General features: G+C 42.5%; 1 protein-coding gene across 2 annotated transcripts in view; it reads right to left on the bottom strand.

The window, feature by feature from the left end:
• Positions 1 to 19583, bottom strand: part of LOC138750025 (sodium- and chloride-dependent GABA transporter 1) — a 148763-nt gene that overhangs the window by 35148 nt on the left and 94032 nt on the right. For both annotated transcript variants that reach the window (XM_069912183.1, XM_069912182.1), the window contains exons 6-12: positions 18252 to 18355; positions 16080 to 16204; positions 13440 to 13552; positions 10701 to 10838; positions 6269 to 6368; positions 1406 to 1506; positions 229 to 396 (exon numbers count right to left, since the gene is read on the bottom strand). In XM_069912183.1, the coding sequence (XP_069768284.1) occupies positions 229 to 396; positions 1406 to 1506; positions 6269 to 6368; positions 10701 to 10838; positions 13440 to 13552; positions 16080 to 16204; positions 18252 to 18355 (849 nt within the window). The remainder of the gene's footprint in view (positions 1 to 228; positions 397 to 1405; positions 1507 to 6268; positions 6369 to 10700; positions 10839 to 13439; positions 13553 to 16079; positions 16205 to 18251; positions 18356 to 19583) is intronic.

Here is a 19583-nt window from a genome sequence, read left to right as displayed (position 1 = left end):
GATTGAAATGCCTCACAGGGGTATCCTCAAGAAAATTTGGCAATGGTGCCCACAGATGTACGAACAAAAGCATGGCCACAGGTCTAGTAAATGAGGAAAGGGTGAAAGAGGTTTAGGAAGAAATTCCAGAGCGTGGGACTTTGGGAGCTGTGAATGGTGCTTTCTGGGATGGTGCTCCGTTTTCGTTGAGGTTTATCGGTATCGGGGCCCGCAGCCAAAGGAACTTACACTGTAGAATGAGCCTCTCGACGTGAGCATCGTGTGGAACGCCCCGAATGGAATCCAGACAAGTGATGCCAGGGCAATGACCCAGCCAAGGCCCTGAGCCCAGTCCGGGTACTGGTACTTGCCATAGTGTACGGGCTTAAAGTCAATGATAATGAACACAGCAAGAACCTGAAGAGGAACAGAGAGGCCCAAAGAATTAAACAAACTCAACCTGCAATTTTACGCTGCATTCTACTAACATTCTGACAGTTCTGGGAAGGAGCGAAGTAGTTACGAATGCCTGTAAAAGAATCTTTGAGGAGATTTCACTGAGGGGCAGAGATAACCAAAGGAAGGGCAGCACAGACAGCGTCGTGATTAGTGCAACACTCTTACAGCACAAGCGACTCGGGCTTGAATCTGGTGCTGAATGTGAGGGGGTTGTAACATTTCCCTGTGTCCGTGGGTATAGCCCAGGTGCTCCCACCCTCTCAAACATACAGGGTTGGGAGGTTAATTGGGTGCAACACAGGTTTCATGGGCCTGAAGGGGCCTCTACCATGCTACCTTATTTTAAAAAATAAAATTGCCGTAATCAAACTGTTGCTGGCAGTCTGATGGAATTAACTGAGGTTCTCCAAGGGGAAGAGCAGGGTTTGTGATCAGTGTCATTAGTAACTGTGCAGTCTTACGGGGCATCAGTTCTTGCACGACGTTGGTGCTTCTACGAATAAATTTACATAAAACAATTTAACTCAGCCCCAGCATGAGAGCAGAGTGATTTTAAATTTCAACAAACAAGCAAAGCTTTAATGAGTTAAACCTGGGATCCCTCAGCCAGACCAACTGAGAGTTTCTCACATTTCCTCACAACAGAGAACGAGGCCAATCGGCCCATCAGGTCTATGTTGGCTCTCGGAACAATCCCATCATTCCCACCCACCACGCCCTACAGCCCATTTCTTTCTCCTGCCCCTCAATTCCCCTTTGGTTCTTTTGTCACTTAGGACAAGAGAAGATTGGAGCACTGTGGAGAAACCAGCCAGGCCACCAACAGGTCACAGAACCTGTACCCCAGGATCTGACCTCACAGGGGGCTCCAAACTTAACTGTTTTTATTTTGTTAAAACTAGTCGCAAGCACCCCAAGATCATTCACCCTTCAACTTAAAACCTTGAAGCAGGTAACGTGGACATACGAGTATCAGTAAAGGAGACACCACAAGCCAAGACACTCGAAAGTAAAAGTTCGGAGGATTCCCCAGCATCTCTGTGATGTTCTGTGACAGCCGAGTGACCCCTTTAAAACATGAAACAGTCTTTTGTAAAATCACGCTGCAATCTACGGGCAATAACTTATGCTGTGATGGGGTTATATCAAAAGTACCTGTTTAAAAACAAAATAGTTGTGCATTCTAGCATTGCTCAGTGAAAATATTAAAGGCAGAAAGGCAATGTGATCTTTTCGACAACTGAGGTTGTAACCTCTCGAACACTGAAGGAAATTAATGCCAGCAACAAGATGTTCTTCATTCGTCCTGCGTCAGCTAAGATCAGAGCCAGATCGATAAGAGCACACTGGTGTCAGTATTCTCCACCTTCCATCATGAGGAGACTATTTGTGGAAAGCGAAGTGAACTGGTACGTACCAATTCCTGGCACGTTTCACCTCTCCTTGAAGACTTCTCTGTGAAGATGACCCAGTAAATTGAAACTTACACCTCTCACCAAACTCTTTGACTGACTTGACTTTCAAAATAGATGGATACCAGAAACGATGGTGTTGTAATATACGTTCTTAAGTAGAAAGCAGGACAGGACTATCTGCAAAAAATCATCTCTTATTCCGTTAACTGTCGGGATCAAGAATAACGTTTATTCACGCTGGTATAGCCATTTTGAGGTGTGTGATGTGGGAACCATAGACTCTTCCACAGAAAGGGCAGGAGTTGCCTAATGGTTGGGTCGTTTGCCAGGGTGAGAACTTCTGCCATTTACACAGGCATTCTCTCTGCTTCCTAAACAAGGCCCCAGTGTTCTCAATAACATCTTCTCCACTTTGAGCAGCGAATGGCCTGGGAATCCCAAGTTTTCTCAGAAAAATCTCTGAGAACATCCTGGAACCTCCTTCTCTGTCTGCCAGGTAATCTTTTTTGGAATAGAGTCAAAACAAGATGCTGGAGGAACTCAGCAGGTCTCGCAGCATCCATAGAAGATAAAGACATATTACCGATGTTTCTGGCCTGAGCCCTGCTTCTAGGACTTGAGTTCCTGCTATTGGGGTATGGGGATAACTTGGCCTGCCCCATGTAGCTAGCTGAGGGTTACAGTGCTGGGGATGTTGGGACGCTGCCGCTAATTCACATCCTTCCGATGAAATTGGAGGATATCGTGGAGACAGTGTTGATGACAGATTTGCAGAGCCTTGAATTGCCCACTATATTTGGTCCACTTTCAGAAACATAGGACCTGGTGGGTGATGAGAATTGTACCTGGTTCTGAGGTCTAAATCAGCCATTCTCAGCATTTATTTTGGTTGTCGCCCTAAGGATCACACTCAAAGTTCATGGGCCCCTTCCCTGTGAAGCAGCTGTTTCGTCTGTTTCTTACATACATCTCTGCTACCAACTACATTTTAAAAAATATTAAAAACATTTTATGATTTATATCCATTGTTCCCTTCAATGCGCTGTGGTCCCGGGGGAGCCACATGGCCCCTGTTGAGAATGGCGGGTCTAGATGTTCAAACAGCCTTTGACTAAAAGCCATGCTGGTATATTGAAGATGCTGCTAATCTTCATCTTCGGTCTCTGTCTTCATCAACAGGTGGATCGTGTGATATGAGATTCTTTAGAGCAACCTTTTTTTTCCCACTCGCCTATCATCTTAAGTAATCCCTACGCCACTGGTGCTCTGTGATTAGTAAGGGATTGCTTAGGATGGTAGGTGAGTGTGAAGGGAAGGTTGAGAATCACTGCTCTAGACCCAATTACTACTGAAATATTTTGCTTGGGAAAAATTGTCATTGACCCATTTTCTTTGGAGTTATGAAATCGTGCACATAATGAGTCAATTAGGTACGATTAAAACAGTGGTTTTCAAACATTTTCTCTCCACTCACCTGCCACCTTAAGTAATTCCTTACTAATCACAGAGTACCTATGGCATAGGGAATTACTTAACGTGGCAGGTGAGTGGAGAGGAAACATTTGAAAACCACTGGTTTAGGGTTTTAGCTGTGAACCTTTATTGTCAGGCATGGGGCAATGGACACAACTTGGTGCAGGGCCCATGCAATGCTTATCCTCTAGCTTTGTTGAACAAGCTGACAATGACTTAGTGTTTGACCCATGATCAGCGACAGGCGCAAGCATTGTCTGCATACTGCAGCTCGGCTCCCAAGGTTCAGACCAGGCACAATTCTCATCACCCCGGTACCGGGCAGTAGTGTTTCCTGCCCTCCTATATGTTTCAGAAAGTGAACTAAGTACGGTGGGCAGTTTAACACTGTCTTCACAATATCCTCCAAAGTTATCAGAAGGACGTGGCAGGGTCCTCTCCCAGACCAACGTCCCCAGCACTGTTGATGAAGACAGAGACCGAAGTTGAAGATCAGCCAGCTACAAGGGGATGGCTATGTTACTCCCATACCCTGAAGGCCTTGAGGAAGGGCTCAGGCCGAAACGTCGGTAATGTGTCTTTACCTCCTACGGTTTCTAGAATGTGGTTGCCAGAGATCCAATAGTTAAGACTAGTTGGGAAAAATGTATTGGAACAGTTATGCAGCTTTTGCTTTGGCCCCCGTCTTCACTCAGGTTGGCTCTGATGTGGACCAATTGGTTACAATCAAGGCTTATTTCACATCATAAAATAAATCTAAGATTTTGTTCTTATTTTAACATTTATCTACAGCACAGTAGAATCCATTTCCAACCATTTAAACCCACGCCGCCCAACTACACTCAAATTATCGTACGTTTTGGAGGGTGGGAGGAAACCTGGGGAAACACACACACCGACACGGGAAAAATGTGCAAACTCCTTACAGAGATTTGAACCCAGGTCGCTGGCGCTGTAATAGTGTCATGCTAACCACTACCCCTAACCATAGGTGAATCTACATGGGCAGACGCATTTGAGGAGGGTGCGTCAATATCTCTTCTAGTTGATCGAGTCAAAGGCTTTAGTGAGATTCTAAAGGCCAAGTAAAAGGAACGATACTGCTCACTGTATCTCCCTTGGAGCAATGACATGTTGCTTTGTAGGGACACTCCATGTCTATCTTGACAGAACCCACAGTGAAATTCTGTGGTGGGGGGGGGGTGGGATATCTTTTCCACTGGGAGGAGGTGAGCAGAACCCAAACCTTTCCCTGTGGCAGAGGAGGATGCTTCTGTGGTCAGATGTGCCTCCTTTCCTGAAGGTGGGCCTGATTAATAGCATCTCTGGTCTCCTGAAATCACTGTCTTTTCCCAAACGTAGATTTGTGATCGTGAGTCTTCACTGCCAAGTTTTAGATCTTTGCTGGGGATTGGACTATTGCTGCGGACTTCTGTTTTTTCGATTGGGATGTAGCTATTTTAACTTCAGTCATGAGTGGTGGTAATACACATCTGTTTTGGAAGGACTCATCTATAGGAAGGAGTAGAGGCAAAGCTGGACCACATAGTCTACTGTAGAATAGTCCTTGTGTCAAGAAATAGGGTCATAATCCAGGATGTCTTCAAAGTGCTCCTTCCAACAGCCACTTGCTGTCTCATTTTCAGTTTAGCCACAGGTTAAATTAACCCTATCTTTCTGGTTGCCACATATGCAGATATATAACTTCTGACTGAGAACTAGAAGGTAGAACCTTCCTTAATTGAGCCACATTAAGGCTTTGCCAGCCTTGCTGATTATCTCAGCAAAGTTGCAACATCACCCCCTTTCCAACTGAACCGCCAGGAGTTCATCTTTATCCATCTTCAATCGTTTAATTTCCCCAGTTGTCACATGGCTGTGAGCAGGATGTACCCAGGATCTGTGCTGCTAAAGGATCAAAGCATTATTACTGCATGGCCAGAGTATCGCTGGGGCAAGCCCACCTTCTAGAGCATGCATAACACTAAACGCTCGCTGTGAGAAACCGTTGAAGACATGACAGCCAATTCAGGTTCCTATTGGTCTGATGCATTCTAAAGTGTGATCAGCCATTCAATCGGCTTCCTATGTGTCTATGTATTTCCACTTACTAGCTCCAGTGCTGTGTGATGTGCTGTGCTGCGCACAGTGGCTAAGTAACACTGGACAACACATTTTTTCAAAAGATTTGCTTCCTGTGAAAAAAAAAACTGGGGATTATGATAGACAACTTCATGCTGAACGCAAAGATCATTTCAGATTTGCTGTCTCATGTAAGAAGTTGGATAAACATTAAATTAACTTTTATTGAATTTAGCAAGTCAACCACATAATGATGCTGACACACAATGTAAGTTCAACTGACCTAAAAATGCTATCCCACTAGTTTTCATTTGGACTCAGCATCTGATGCCTCCCAAGTCAGTGTCCAACAATAGTCGGCTGGCATTGATGGATTCCAGTTGCCCTCGTACTGCTTTTCCGTGGTCACAATGTCCTGGTGAAATGTTTCACCATGTTCGTCACTGACGGCACCGAGATCAGCAGAGCTGAGGTCCAAGTACGAACGCAGAGAATGAATTCTCAGCGACGTGGTTTTGTAGACTTGAAGTAGATTTAAAATGTGACAGGAAATCACAAAAATAGGTTATATTTAAAAAATAGTATGTGTTAGTAAGGGGATTTTCGTGATCAGCAGCCCAAAATCCATAAAATACACCCAAAAGTGTTCAGGAAGCAAAATCTTCATTGTCCAGTGTAATCAGTTCTCAATTCATCAATATAATAATTAGTTTAAAATGATAACTATGGCATTTTTTTTAACTACTTGATGGATTTGGCCCTGAGAGTGATTAAATCAACTTCTTATCACTGAAGGATTGCTACATGATCTACATTTGATACCAAACCATTTGATTGAGCTGTTGACAAGTTGGACGTACCGTAAAACCAGCATATCGCCAGGACCTCAAAAAACATCAGGAAAACAATGGACACTTGGGCAGTGTAGTGGTCGAGGAGCTGGAAGACGTAAATCCCGCCCTGAAACAACATGAGGTTAAGTTGGAGTTTAAGCTTAATGCTTGTGACTGGATGTTGAAGTATGCCAGTGGTCAACTGCAGTTGGAGGTGGCAACAGTAAATGAAAACTGCACTGCAGGAACAGAGCCAAAGAAGCTTTATTAATAGACGTGCCCTTATCCCTCTCTAAGGTGTTCGGTGAGAAGACAGAGGGGTGGAGTATGCTGATGGTCATTTTTATTGAACAGTAAAACCACTGGTATCTGGAATTCAAGCAAATGACAGCCTCAAACAACAAGCACAAGAATTGAGGAAGATAAATTAAAAAATTTAAAATAAATTAGAATAAAATAATAGGCAAAGAATACACAAGTTTGAAATTGTAAAAGTAAATGTTCTCTGAAGTAACACGTAAACCTTTGGTGAAGATGGGAGCAAATATTCAGCCAGCGGAGAGCCTTGGTCGGGCTTTGCTTGTAGCAGCTGTTTGAATAAAGTTGTGCGAAACAGCAATGGCGTCGCCCAGGATGAAGAGCTGGTTGATGCCGCTCGCCACTGGGGCGACTCTCTCTTAAAGTGTATTCTTATCCCTGCTTAGTAAGAGTCGCTCCGGACAGAGGCTTTATCTATAAACTTGGGAGAGGGGGGTGTTAATTATCTATATTGCTATTGTTCGTTTTTCGGGCGGCTCCGTGGAGGGGGAAGGAACCTGTCAATGCAGCGACGGTTAAATGTTTTCAAAGAATGTGACTGAAAATAAAGTAAAATGCTTTTCAGGTTTATATTTTCATGCAAGTGAAATTTGTTCAGTGCAAGTACAGTATAGAATTTTTGTCCTTTATTTATTCTTATTGCAGGTGCATTAGGTAGTCATGGTAAGAGTAGGTCTCAAGCAACCGGAAAATACACGTATCCAGCATCTACCGATCCCCAAGATACCAGAGATTTTATTATATATTGGTCTCTAAATAAAATATAATTTTTGAATAAGATGCACCAATGGGCAGGCGTTTGCAAATGAGAATCTGGAGCCTACTTTTCTCCAATTTCTCAGCACCGCCATCTCATCGATACTGGCATTCTCCCTTCTCAGTCAAAATGGCAGGCAAATGCTGAGACGCTCCAGGTAAAAATGGCTACATTTCCACGATGGCTTTATTTTAATCAAGGATTGATAGCTGTCTGAAAGGATTTGGATTATCATATTGACATTTGAATCAATGGAACTGAAGTGTAGATATCTGATGCTACTTGGGGCACTTGAGGTAGAAATTCTGGATAAGATTACAGAAAAATAAAAGGTTAGTGAAGCTGTAGATCCTTAGAATAACATTAAATTCATGAACATGTATTTGAAACAAACTCACATTATGTCTATTTATTATTCAAATATATTTAAATCCATTTAAACAATTGTGGCAAAGAATACGTTTGTAAACAGATGCTTGTACAGGTAGCAACAATACACACTGTATATTTTGGTGTATAAGGTGACCTTCAGATAAGACAGGTCACAATTTCAGCCTGAATTTCGAGGTTTTATCATTTATCGGGTGTATAAGATAACCCCCCCCTCAAAAAAAATGTGTTGACTGAGCTGTTGGGTGGGGCAATGCGAGCTGCATCACCTGATGTGCTGTGTGATTTTTGTGATCAAAGGACGGGATAAAGTGAAAATAGAGTCTGTAATAATATCTTTCAACAAGTGCCCTGGATGGTACGGAGGATGATTTCATTGTGGGACACTGACGGCGAAGCGGAAGCCGACTCACCAGATTCAGACTGGGACCCGTACGATGACGGTGAGACTCCGGATGTACTTGCCGAGTTCTTTGCCTCAGACAATGGTAGTGATTAGGAAGGATTTTAGATGAGTTTTTTTTTCTAATACACCGGTAGCTTAAAAATTTGCTATAGAGTGGGGTCTGAGTGGGTTATGGAATCAATCAAGTAGTATCTTGAGTAGAATTTTAAGGTCATGTTTTTGTACCTTGCCTAGGAGACAACCCCCGTCTTTTTTTTGATATGTGCTGAAATAGACAATGATTCATCATGAATCATAAATTGACCGAAAGGAACAGTGAAATTCTTATCCCAAGATACTGTGGGATCCAGAGATCTTTCTTCTAAGTAATATAAGAAGTAAAGAACATGGCCTCGATTTGGATGAAGCACAAAAAAGATTTATTATGATAGCAAAAAAATGTATAATGTCAACCTGGAAAGCAGAAGAGAGCCTGAGAATACAGCAATGGTACATAGAAATGAATAAAAGTATTCCATTGGAAAAAATAATATATAATTTAAGAAATAACATCACAGTATTCGAACAAATTTGGGAACCGTACATGGAACACAACAGAGAAGTCCTACCACGGACCTTCACCACCTAACATGACAGAATGAGAAGAAGACTAAATGAACTGACCCAGTATGTAAAAGTAGATGACACAATTTTCTTGTTTATTTTCATTGTGTGATGACATTGTTTAATGGGTTTAATGTATCGTATATTTTGAAAGTTGAGTGGGTGGGGAGGGGGGTGGGAAGGATGGAGGAAAGGGAGGGGGGATAAAGGGGAGAAAATGACACTGTATATTCAAGAGGGAAATGTTTAAGTGTATTTTGGTCACTATGGTTCATAGTGTGAAAAAAAAAATTAAAAATAGATACTGTGGGGCCATTTTCTGAATTGAACCTTTCAAATAGACTGTGAAGGAAATTAGAACAACTGAGAGGGAATAGTTGAGTTAATCAATTTGCCTTTTTTTTTCTGGATTGAGAGAGGGCTTGGAGGAAAGGAAAAAAAAGCAGTTGCGGTTTGGGGTTAAGGGCCTTTGAGGAGGTAGAATAAGCAAGCTGCTGGAGGACCTCGGCAGGACCGAGGAAGGGTTCCAGCCCGAATCGCCAACCATTCTTTTTCTCTCCCACTAATGTGGCTTGACCTGCTGAGGTCCTCTGGCAGGTTGTTTTTTTTTGCTTCAAATTCCAGTTTCCGGAGTCTCTTGTGTCTCCAGAGGCAGAATGACCTGCGCATTCAGCATGGTGAGTCGGAGAATAATAATGGTTAGAGAGAATAACTTGCAGTCAACTGCAAACAGGAGTGATCATCTGTGCGGGGGGGGGGGAGGGGGGGGGTGGGGGGGGTGTGGAGGGGGAGAAGAGAGATCAGCAGCTCTATTTAGGGTTAAAGAGTGGAAGGTGCCGCATATTGAGGTCCTATTGAATCAAAATAGTTTGCCACATTTTATATAATACACTTGGCAATTTTATAACGGCATCATATGTAATATTTTTTGTAAAGCCTGTATTTATATTATGTGGAGGGTGCAGAAGAGATTTACCTGGATACTGCCAGGATTTGAAGGTATCAGCTCTTAGGAGAAGATATGTTTTCTCTGAACTCTCAGAGGCTTAGAGAGACCTGATAGAAATATGAAATAAAATTAATATAAAATAAAATTATGAGAGGCCTGGGTAGATTCCCTAGAGTAAAAATGTCACTTGTTGGAGGACGTGTGTTTAAGGTGAGAGGGGGGTGGAGATTAAAAGATTTTTTTTAACAACCTGGAACAGGCTGCCAGGGGTAGTGATGGAAGCAAACATGATAGTTCAGTAGAAGTCCAAAAATCCAGTTGCCAGAAATCCAGACCACCCGAGAATCCAGACTATCTCAAACTTTTTAAATTCAGCGGGCTTTAGTGTGCATGTGTAAGTGCACAGCGGCAACAAGCGCTGACTTTATTTTTTCTTTAAAGCTGCTCATTTTGATAAATGAAGTATTTATTTAAAAGCTGTATTTGCTAATGAATAAACCATCAAAAATTACTGTTCACCTCTTCTTTATTCCTCCTTAAATTTGAACGTTAAAAGTACTGCCCGAGAATCCCGAAAATCTGGACAGTCCCAATCCTCAAGCAGTCTGGATTTTCGGACTTTCAGTGTAGAGCTCAGGTGGCTTCTAGAACATGTAGAGACCAGAGGGACACGTCTCGTGTGCAAGCAGCAGTGATTTAGTTTAATTTGGGCATCATGTTCGGCACAGACATTGTTGGGCTGAAGGGCCTGATCCTATGCTGTACTGTTCTAGATTTTATTGGTTAGGTTTTATTAAACCATTTAAGGAGTACTGGGGGTGTGATTTCCCCAGCCAAGCAGATTCAGACAAACTCCCCAAAAATAAACATGGAAGAAAAACTACCCCTACCTTTCAGTCAAAATGACAAATGCTCAGGCAAATGCATAAAAGTGACTATGTTTACCCGATGGCTTGATCCATCTAAGCTCCTCTGACACGGTGGAGATTAAAATTCATGAATGAATTTGACTGGCAGCTGACAAGAAGCTAGTTACCTGGGTCACATTTGGAATCCCTAATAGGAAGGCTACGAAGCAGACAGCCAGAACCACAACTTCCTTCCTCAGGTGTTTTAGCAACCCCTCGTTTTGGGAATCCATCAGACTTGTCACCATCACCTCAACCATGGCGAACTTCAGGATATAAAGAGAAGAAACACATCATTTTATGAATAGATTTGAATCTGTCCCTTGGCGTCTTGAGGAAAATATGTACCGTAGCTTGCTTTGGAAAGACCGGTCGCAAATTAGGAGATCACTTCACTGAGCACCTCCGCTCCCTCCACTACAACAGAGACCTCCCAGTAGCCAACCATTTCAATTCTGAGACACTCTCCCACACTCACGTGTCTTTCCATGGCCTTATCTACTACCTCACCCAGGCCTCCTGCAGATTGGAGGAACAATCCCTTATTTTCTGTCTGGACGCTCTCCAGCCAGATGGCATTAAACATCGATTTCTCTGCTTTCTGCTAATGCTCACCTTTTTTCCCCCTTCCCCCTTTCCAGTTTTTCCAGTTCTCCCCTTCCCTTCCCCCTCCACACAAGTGGCCATCCCTCCTCCCCATGATCACTGCTGTCCCCTCCCTTCACCTATTATTATTTCCTGCCTTTGCCCCCCCCTCCATCCCCCATCCTTCTGTTTGGACACCTGCTGACATTCTTCCATACCTTGATGAAGGGCTCAAGCCCAAAATGTTGGTTCTGTATTTTTACCTTTGCTACATAAAGGACACTGTTTGACCTGCTGAGTTTCTCCACCATTTTGTATTTTTACCTCAATCACGGTGTCTGCAGATTTTTGTGATTTACATCTTGCTTTAAAACCCCATTATTGTTACCAGTTTGCTTCACTAACAAGGTCAGCATTTATTCCACATGGAGCAGTTTACCAGGACATGTCCAAGAGCAGGAATAAATGAACCTCATTGCATATGATGCACCATCAATTTCCCCAAAAGCCTGAGGTTGTGAAGCCAACAGGCTTTTATTGACTATAGACTGGAGCAGCAACCAACCTCATCGACTGATCATGGCAGGGTGAATGGGGAACATGCCAAGGGGTAATGGGTAGGATCAGTCTTGGGAAGCATGTCGAACCAGCAGCGGCCAATCACAGTATAACAATGGTTTACTACAGGACATTGGTCAACCTTAATGTCTGCACCATACCAGTGGCGCTGTGGAACTTGGTTGCCAAGTGTTTCATGGAAGATTTATTAAATTAGCTAAAGTTCACGGGGTAAACCACAAAAGTCTTAGACCCTGCAGTTGAAGTAAAAACACAATGCTGGAGAAACTCAGCATGCCAAACTGTACATTATATTGCAAAGATAAAGGCACACAACCAATGTTTCAGGCTTGAGCCCTTCAACAAGATTCTCTAAAGTTCACATGTGCCATAATGTCCCAAAAGCAAAAAAAAGAGAAATAGTTTTTTCCCACAGGCAATGAGAATGCTGAAACGAACCACCCAAAACTTTCGTGCTCATGAAGCAATATTTATTTATTTATTTATTTGTGTCCCTATCAGTGATTTTTAAACTTTTTCTTTCCGCTCACATCCCACCTTAGGTGCTCTGTGATTGGTAAGGGATTGCTTTAGGTGGGATGTGGGTGGAAAGAAAAAGTTTGAAAACCACTGTTTTAATCGTCCCTAATGGACTCGTTATGTGCATGGTTTCATCACTCCAAAGGAAATGGACCATTTTTCTCAAGCAAAATATTTCAGTAACAATTGGATCTAGAGCAGTAATTCTTAACCTTTCCTTCCCACTCACATCCCACTTTAAGCAATCGCTTACTAATTACAGAGCAACGATGGTATAGGGATTACTTAAGGTGGCATGTGAATGGAAAGAAAAAGTTTCATAACCATTGGCCTAGAATGATCAGCGTTCCTAAGCCTGTTTGTCTGTCTAGTAAGGAACATCGAAATTTGTGCAAGGTGGAAGTGCATCATTCAAAAAATAGTAATGTTACATTTTTAGAAAAAGTAATGTGTTCTAGATGCAAAGCCAAGATTGGCTTGATTTAGTAATTAAACAGACATTTCCTTTGAATCTTAACGGTTGACCTGGCAAGATTTTACGAGGACCGAAAAGGGACAATTCACAAGATATCAGAGCAGAGGTTGGCCTATTGGCCCATTGAGTCTGCTCCACCATTCTAATCACCAGCTGATTCGTCCTCCCTCTCATCCCCACTCCACAGCTTTCTCCCCATAACTCTTGATGTCCTGGTATCAAATACCTGTCAATCTATGCCTTAATTAAACCCAATGACCTTGCTTCCACAGCCACCAGTGGCAATGTTCCATAGACTCCCAACCCTATGACTAAAGAAATTTTTCCGCATCTCTGTTTTAAATTGAAGCTATTTTATCCTGAAGTTGGGCCCCCTTGTCCTAGAATCCCTTACCATGGGAAACATTCTTGTCATATCTAACTCTGTCTAGGCAGAGCGGGATTTGAACCCTGGTCCCGATCGCTGGTGCTATAAAGGCGTTGCGCTAACTTTAATAAGTTAAAGGTGAAGGTTTCATTCTAGAGTTGCTGGTATCTGTAAGTAGGTTTTCTACAGGTGTTTTGACTGATTCAGAACGGAGTTGACAATGCAGTCTAATTTTAGCTGTTAGCTCCTGCTCATCTGAAGTACAACTGGATGAAGAAGGTATTTCCTTTCCGCTGTCCCACCATGACTGAATGAAGACGCCTCCATTTAACAGTGACTCACCTGACTGTCAAGCCCCAAGAACACCAGCATAATAAAAAATAGCACCGCCCAGAGTGGAGAAACTGGCATTGTAACAATGGCTTCTGGATAAATCACAAACACTAATCCTGGGCCTGAAAGAAAGAACATCATTTCAAAAGTAACCAACTGCAGAGTTAATAAATGATAAAATGTTCAGCCCAAGAAATAAAAATGTTGTGCATCTCAGGAAAGTGGTGTTCCTCATTGCAAAAATGCTTCTAATTGATTTTCTTTCCACCCCTTCCCCACTCCATTCCCAGTGAAAGCATTGATTTCTTGTTGGATATCGCTCGACTTTATATGTGAATGGAGCGCAGTGCACAGATGTAGTTCAGACAGTTAATCCTTCCGTGTAACAAGGGGAAACTCCTGCTAAATATTCCTGACATATTAATTGAGCCAAAAGGATAGAGTTTGAATGCTTCCCTTTCTTGATCTGAGCTCTACCAAGACAAGGACACAAATAATCTTTGCACCTCTGGGTGAGAGGGAAATTTGAGCCAAGATTCCTGCTACTGCTCACGGCCCCTCAAGGACTAGTCAGTGAGACATGTGGCTGCTGGATGGAAGAGATGTAACATTCGCTGCCCTGAGCCCATGTAATATACAGGGCAGCTCATTAGTTCTGACCGTGCAATATACTTGGGCCTGCACATTTGAACCTAGCCTTTGAGGTAGGTCGCACACTCCACGTGAATCAAATTTATTATCAGCCAAGTGGACCTTGGTGCAAAACATGCAGGCATACAACTGGACTTAACACATATACAGACAAACAATAAATACGCAGGATAAATATACATATAAACAAACAAGTAAATAAATAAATTTTGTTTAGTGAATATTAGTATCTCGGATAATTAGTGTGAGCAGATCCTTTGATCAGTTGAGCATTCTCACTGCCCATGGGAAGATGTTGTTCTCCAGCCTGTTAGAGCCAGTTCTGATACTCCTGTATCTCTTTCCTGATGAAAGTAGATGAAAGATTCTGTGTACAGGTAGTAGGAATCCTCAATGATTTTGCACACTTTCTTGCACAATCACATCGATGGGGGGGGGGGGAGGTGGTGGGGGGAGATGAGGGAGAACCCAGTGATCCTTTCTGCTACTCATGGATTGACCTTCCTTAAGCCCATTGAGACAATAGCCTGTAATATGTCAAACCTCCATGGAAGAGTTTCCAGGGTGGCTGATTTATCATAAATGAAGAATAGTATGATCACTTGCTCCTTGATCAACTGGTTCTGGGTTACCCATGGCTCCAGAGTCGATCAGGTAGTTCATTGTGTGTGGAGAGTCTGGGGAGTCCTCTATCACTTCTCCCCACTGCCCCTGTCATGTTTTCCTCTCCTATTTGGTCACCTTTCCTGCAGCCGTACAGTGGCTGCCATGGGATGAGCTCCCCCTGCATTTGACTGGCATCCTCGTGTCTGTCTGGCAAGGGATGCAGCAGCTGTGATAAAGTAAAAGCATGATCCTGGAGAAACGCAGCAGGTCAAACGGCATACTTTATGGAGCAAAGATAAAGATACATACCCAACATTTTGACCTGTGCCCTTCATCAAGGAATGAGCAAAAAGTAGACAGGCACCTGAGGGGCAGGGAGAGGAGCACAGCCCCATGGGCAGATGGTAATAGGTGGATGAGGGATGGAGGGCACACCAGCAAACGGGGGGTGGGGGGGGGGGATGGCTTTGTGAATGGAGAGGGAAGGGAGTGGAGACCAAAGGATAGGGAAGAGAGAAAGAATGGGGAGTGGGCTGACAGCAACAAGAGAAGTTCATGTTAATGCCATCCGGATGCAAAGTAGTCAGACGGAATATCAGGTGTTGCTCCTCCAATTTACGGGTGGCCTTGGTTCGGCAGTACCTGAGTCAGCTGTGAACTCGGCATACATCTCCTCACTAGATACGCACAGACCCTATTTTAACTCATGATGTAGCGCTTGAAATTTCTACTTTTAATTGATTTTTAATGGATTTTTACACAGTTCTAGGATTTTGTGGTGACAATGGAGTGGGTGTTGGTTCTGCGATCAGTACGATTCATACACTAAAAGAGGCTGTATTCCACTGACCTGAGTGTTGGTAAACTATTCATCTCTGGGCTTAGGACATCAAAGGTCATATCTCTTCTATCCAACAAGCACATAACAGGAGTTCTTGCTGGGGAGGTGTAATTCAATTATAACTTGGGGAACTATGTCAAAGGAATGTCTACCCTCTGGGTCTGTCTATTGCATAAAGAACTTCCATTACTTGGAGAACATTCATTACTGGGGGAACTTCATCACTTAGGGAGTGTCAGCTTTCCCTCTCTCTCACCCAGAGGTGCAGAGATTATTTGTGCCATTGTCTTGGTTGAACTCACATCCATAAGGAGTAGCATTTGAACTCCATCGTCGTGGTTCATTGAATGTGTCAAGAAAGTTTGTCCATAGTTTCCCCCAGTTGCACTGAAAGATTGACTCTCTGAACTACATCCATGCCTCGTGCTCCATTATTATTGCTGAAATTATTGGCAATGGAAGTCTTTGATGTGCAGTGAATTTGCCCTGTCAGTCCAATTCGTAGCTCATTAACGGATTCAGCCTCTCATTGCATCTTTGTTTTCACTCACCATCCACTGCAATTTCATCGATAGGCACATTAATCAACTGGGACATGTATCCAAAACCAGAGAAGATGACAAATCCAGAAATTATACTTGTGGCTGTATTCATCAGTGAGATGGCTAATGTATCACTGCAAGAAAATTGAAACATAATCACCACATGCTACATGTGTAGCCTTGAGCAATATATTTACAAATTAACTAAGTATTTGAGATTATTAAACCAAAGTATTTATAATTCATTTTATAATTAGCTCTGCGATTCAATTATAACTTAGGGGAACTATGTCAAAGGAATGTCTACCGTCTGGGTCTGTCTATTGCATGAAGAACTTCCATTGCTCGGAGAACGTTCATTACTTAGGGAGTGTCAGTTGCTTGAGGAATGATCCTGGCTCAGAGTGCGTATACTGAATAGGAAGCATCTGCTCCTCGGAGAATGACCATTGTTCAGAGAGTTACGATTTCTCATACATCCATTGATCAACGAACAACCATCACTCAGGGAATAGGAATAACGGTGTCCTTTGCTCGGAGGATGTTTATTCCTCAGAGAAAACTCAATTCCTCAGAGAACATCCAATCCTCAGAGAACATTCATTGCTTAGTGAATACCAATTGCTTCTGGAGTGTCCATTGCTCAGGATATGTTTATTGAGTAGCGAACACCCAATGCAACATTGCTGTGTTGCTATTCTGGTGAGAGCCACCTGGAACACTGTGTATATTTCTGGCCATCTTTCCTTTAGAAAAACAGAGAGAAGAAGAAAGATTCATGAGATTGATTCCTGGGTTGTGGTTTCTTCCTGACGGAGAAGTGGAGCAAATAGTTTAGGCTTAGCAGGTCGAATGGTGAAATCTTTGGGTTCCTCAAATAACATTTGTTGGTGAGGAACTGATAGATTCAAATTAGGGGCTCAGCCAAACTTAATTATTCTAAGAATCTCTCCAGATTGGGGAAGCAAGCCTCCATAGAGAATAATTGATCACATGGTTCTGAACTTGTAAGATAGCAGCCTTTCGAACCAGAGCCATCCTTTAAATATACCACAAGAGTTTAAGTCTTAAGATGTATGGAATACCATGAGAATGATTGACAATGTGGTTGTTGAGCAGTTACTAGTTGTACATGGACCATCTAAATCATGAAGCCATAGTCTCTGGACTGAACTGAGAAGAATTCTTTTTCAGGGAGAGTTGTGAAATAAAGTTTTCTCCTCCAGAGAGCTGTTAAGGGCCAGACAAGGAGTAAGTCCAGAGTGATAATAACAGACAGTATAGGTTATTTTTAATTTCTAAATTTAGACATACAGCACAGTGATGGGCCCTTCTGGCCCACAAACCCATGCTACCCAATTGACCTACACCCCTGCTCTGTTTTGAATGGAGAAAACACATGCAGAAATGGGGCGAAGGTACAAACTCCTTACAGACAGTGTTGGATTCGAACCTAGCTCACTGCCACTATAACAGCAGTGTGGTAACCGTGACATCCCATTATGGTGTAGGCCAGGAATGTGAAGGTCAGCAGAAACCGGCTTAGTCACTGCTCCTGCTCTTGAGTTCTAATGAGTGATCTTTTGTTACTGCCGTTCACCTGAGTCTTGGCCAGTTTCCAAACTTTACCTTGCATGTTTATTGCCGCAACTCTTTGTGTGGAACATGAATGGTTTTCTTGATTTTCAGTAATAGTTTGCATTTGCCTACTCTTGGTATTTTCCATTTCATCAAGAACTTAGAGGCTCAGTGGTGTCAAGACATGGGAGAATCCTAAAGACAATTCAGACCTCTTCATCCACTGCTAGATTTATTAGCTCACTAAACATAAAATTCTTTGGAAAGAAGAGTGGAAAAAAAGGATTTCGTTACTGTAATACTACAGATGACGGAAATCTGGAATAGCATGGGAAATGCTGGAGATAGGTCAGGCAGCATCCATGGAGAAACTGTTGAAGGTTCTGGTTATTGACCGATCCTCAGACCCCATTCTGACGGAAGGCCTTTAACCTTGTATGTTACCATTGTCTTCCTTCATCTCCATAGAAGCAACCTGAATATTTCCATAACTTTCTGTTTTATTTTTGAATAGGACTTAGGATCAGCTTCCTTGGCTGAGTTATGTTGATTTCAGATGCTGAAGCCCAGGACAATTATAAAGACAAGGAAAGTGTAAAATACTCAAGGATTTTGTTGTTGAACTTGTTGTAACTCGCCATAGCAATCAGTGAACCAAAGCCAATGCCCAGGGAATTGAAGACTTGAACAGCAGCATTAATCCAGACCTGGGAGGAAAAAAGAAACAAAGACTTTAAGTGAAGAACCAGAACAAAGAGAAGTAGCTGAAATGCAGAGAGTATTGGGCAAAGCTGCTCCAATCTTCTGGGTGGGATAACGAAGACAAGCTTCCTCGTAGTACTGGTACCTTATCATTGCAAGTTATCCAGGGCTAATTACACTAAACCAACTGCAATTGCAAAGTTATTGCACAAATCTATGAAAAGGAGATCTCTTCCTCTCCATCTCCTCCTCCTCAGATTACTTCCCACCCAGCCAGGAAAGTCCAGAGTTCTAATTTAAATAAAACAAAATGAAAATCTAACATGGTCATAGTGTAGAAACATGCCATTCAGTCCATCTAGGCCACACCAATCAAAATCTCCCACCCATACTGGTATCCCTGTCTGTGATTAGCCATATCCCTCTAAACCAGTGGTTTTCAAACTTTTTCTTTCCACTCACATATCACTTTCAGTGGTCCCTATGCCATCGGTGCTCTGTGATTAGTAAGGGTTTGCTTGAGGTGGTCTTTGAGTGGGAAGGGAAGGTTGAGAACCACTAGACCCAAATGTTACTGAAATATTTTGCATGAGAAAAATTGTCATTGGCCAATTTCCTTTGGAGTTATGAAACCATGCACATAACAAATCCATTAGGTACAGTTAAAACAGTGGTTTTCAAACTTTTTCGTGCCACTCACATACCACCTTAAGTAATCCCTTACTAATCACAGAGCAGCGATGGCATAGGGGATACTTTAGGTGGTATGCGAGTGGCACGTAAAAGTTTGAAAACCACTGCTCTAAACCCATCTAATTTTTTTTTTGTTAAACATTGCAAAGGTGCACGCTGGAAGTCTGAAATAAAAACAGACAGAAACTTGGGGAAAAAAAATGGAGTTTGAGTTTCCTATCCAACACCTTTGCCAAATATTTCTCCTGGTTGTACTCTTGGTTGCAGTCCAATACCCAGCTCAATCTCTTCATGTTTAGCTTAGATATTCCTGTAGATCAATTTTAAGAGTATCACAACTCAATAACCCAAATAAGTAATCAGGCTCTTGCTAGAGATCTTTTACCCCCTGACCTTAAATACCAGCACAAATGACATTGAAAGTATAAAGGAGAACATAACAGCACAGTTTAAGCCCCTTCGACCACAGTGTTGTGCTAAACATTCCCCTTGGACTCGGCGAATGAATAATAAACTGCCAAAAAGATAAATTGCACAGTA

The sequence above is a fragment of the Narcine bancroftii genome, chromosome 14 (genome assembly GCF_036971445.1).
Source record: "Narcine bancroftii isolate sNarBan1 chromosome 14, sNarBan1.hap1, whole genome shotgun sequence".
Lineage (NCBI taxonomy): Eukaryota > Metazoa > Chordata > Chondrichthyes > Torpediniformes > Narcinidae > Narcine > Narcine bancroftii.
This window is presented reverse-complemented; position numbering and strand designations above follow the sequence as displayed.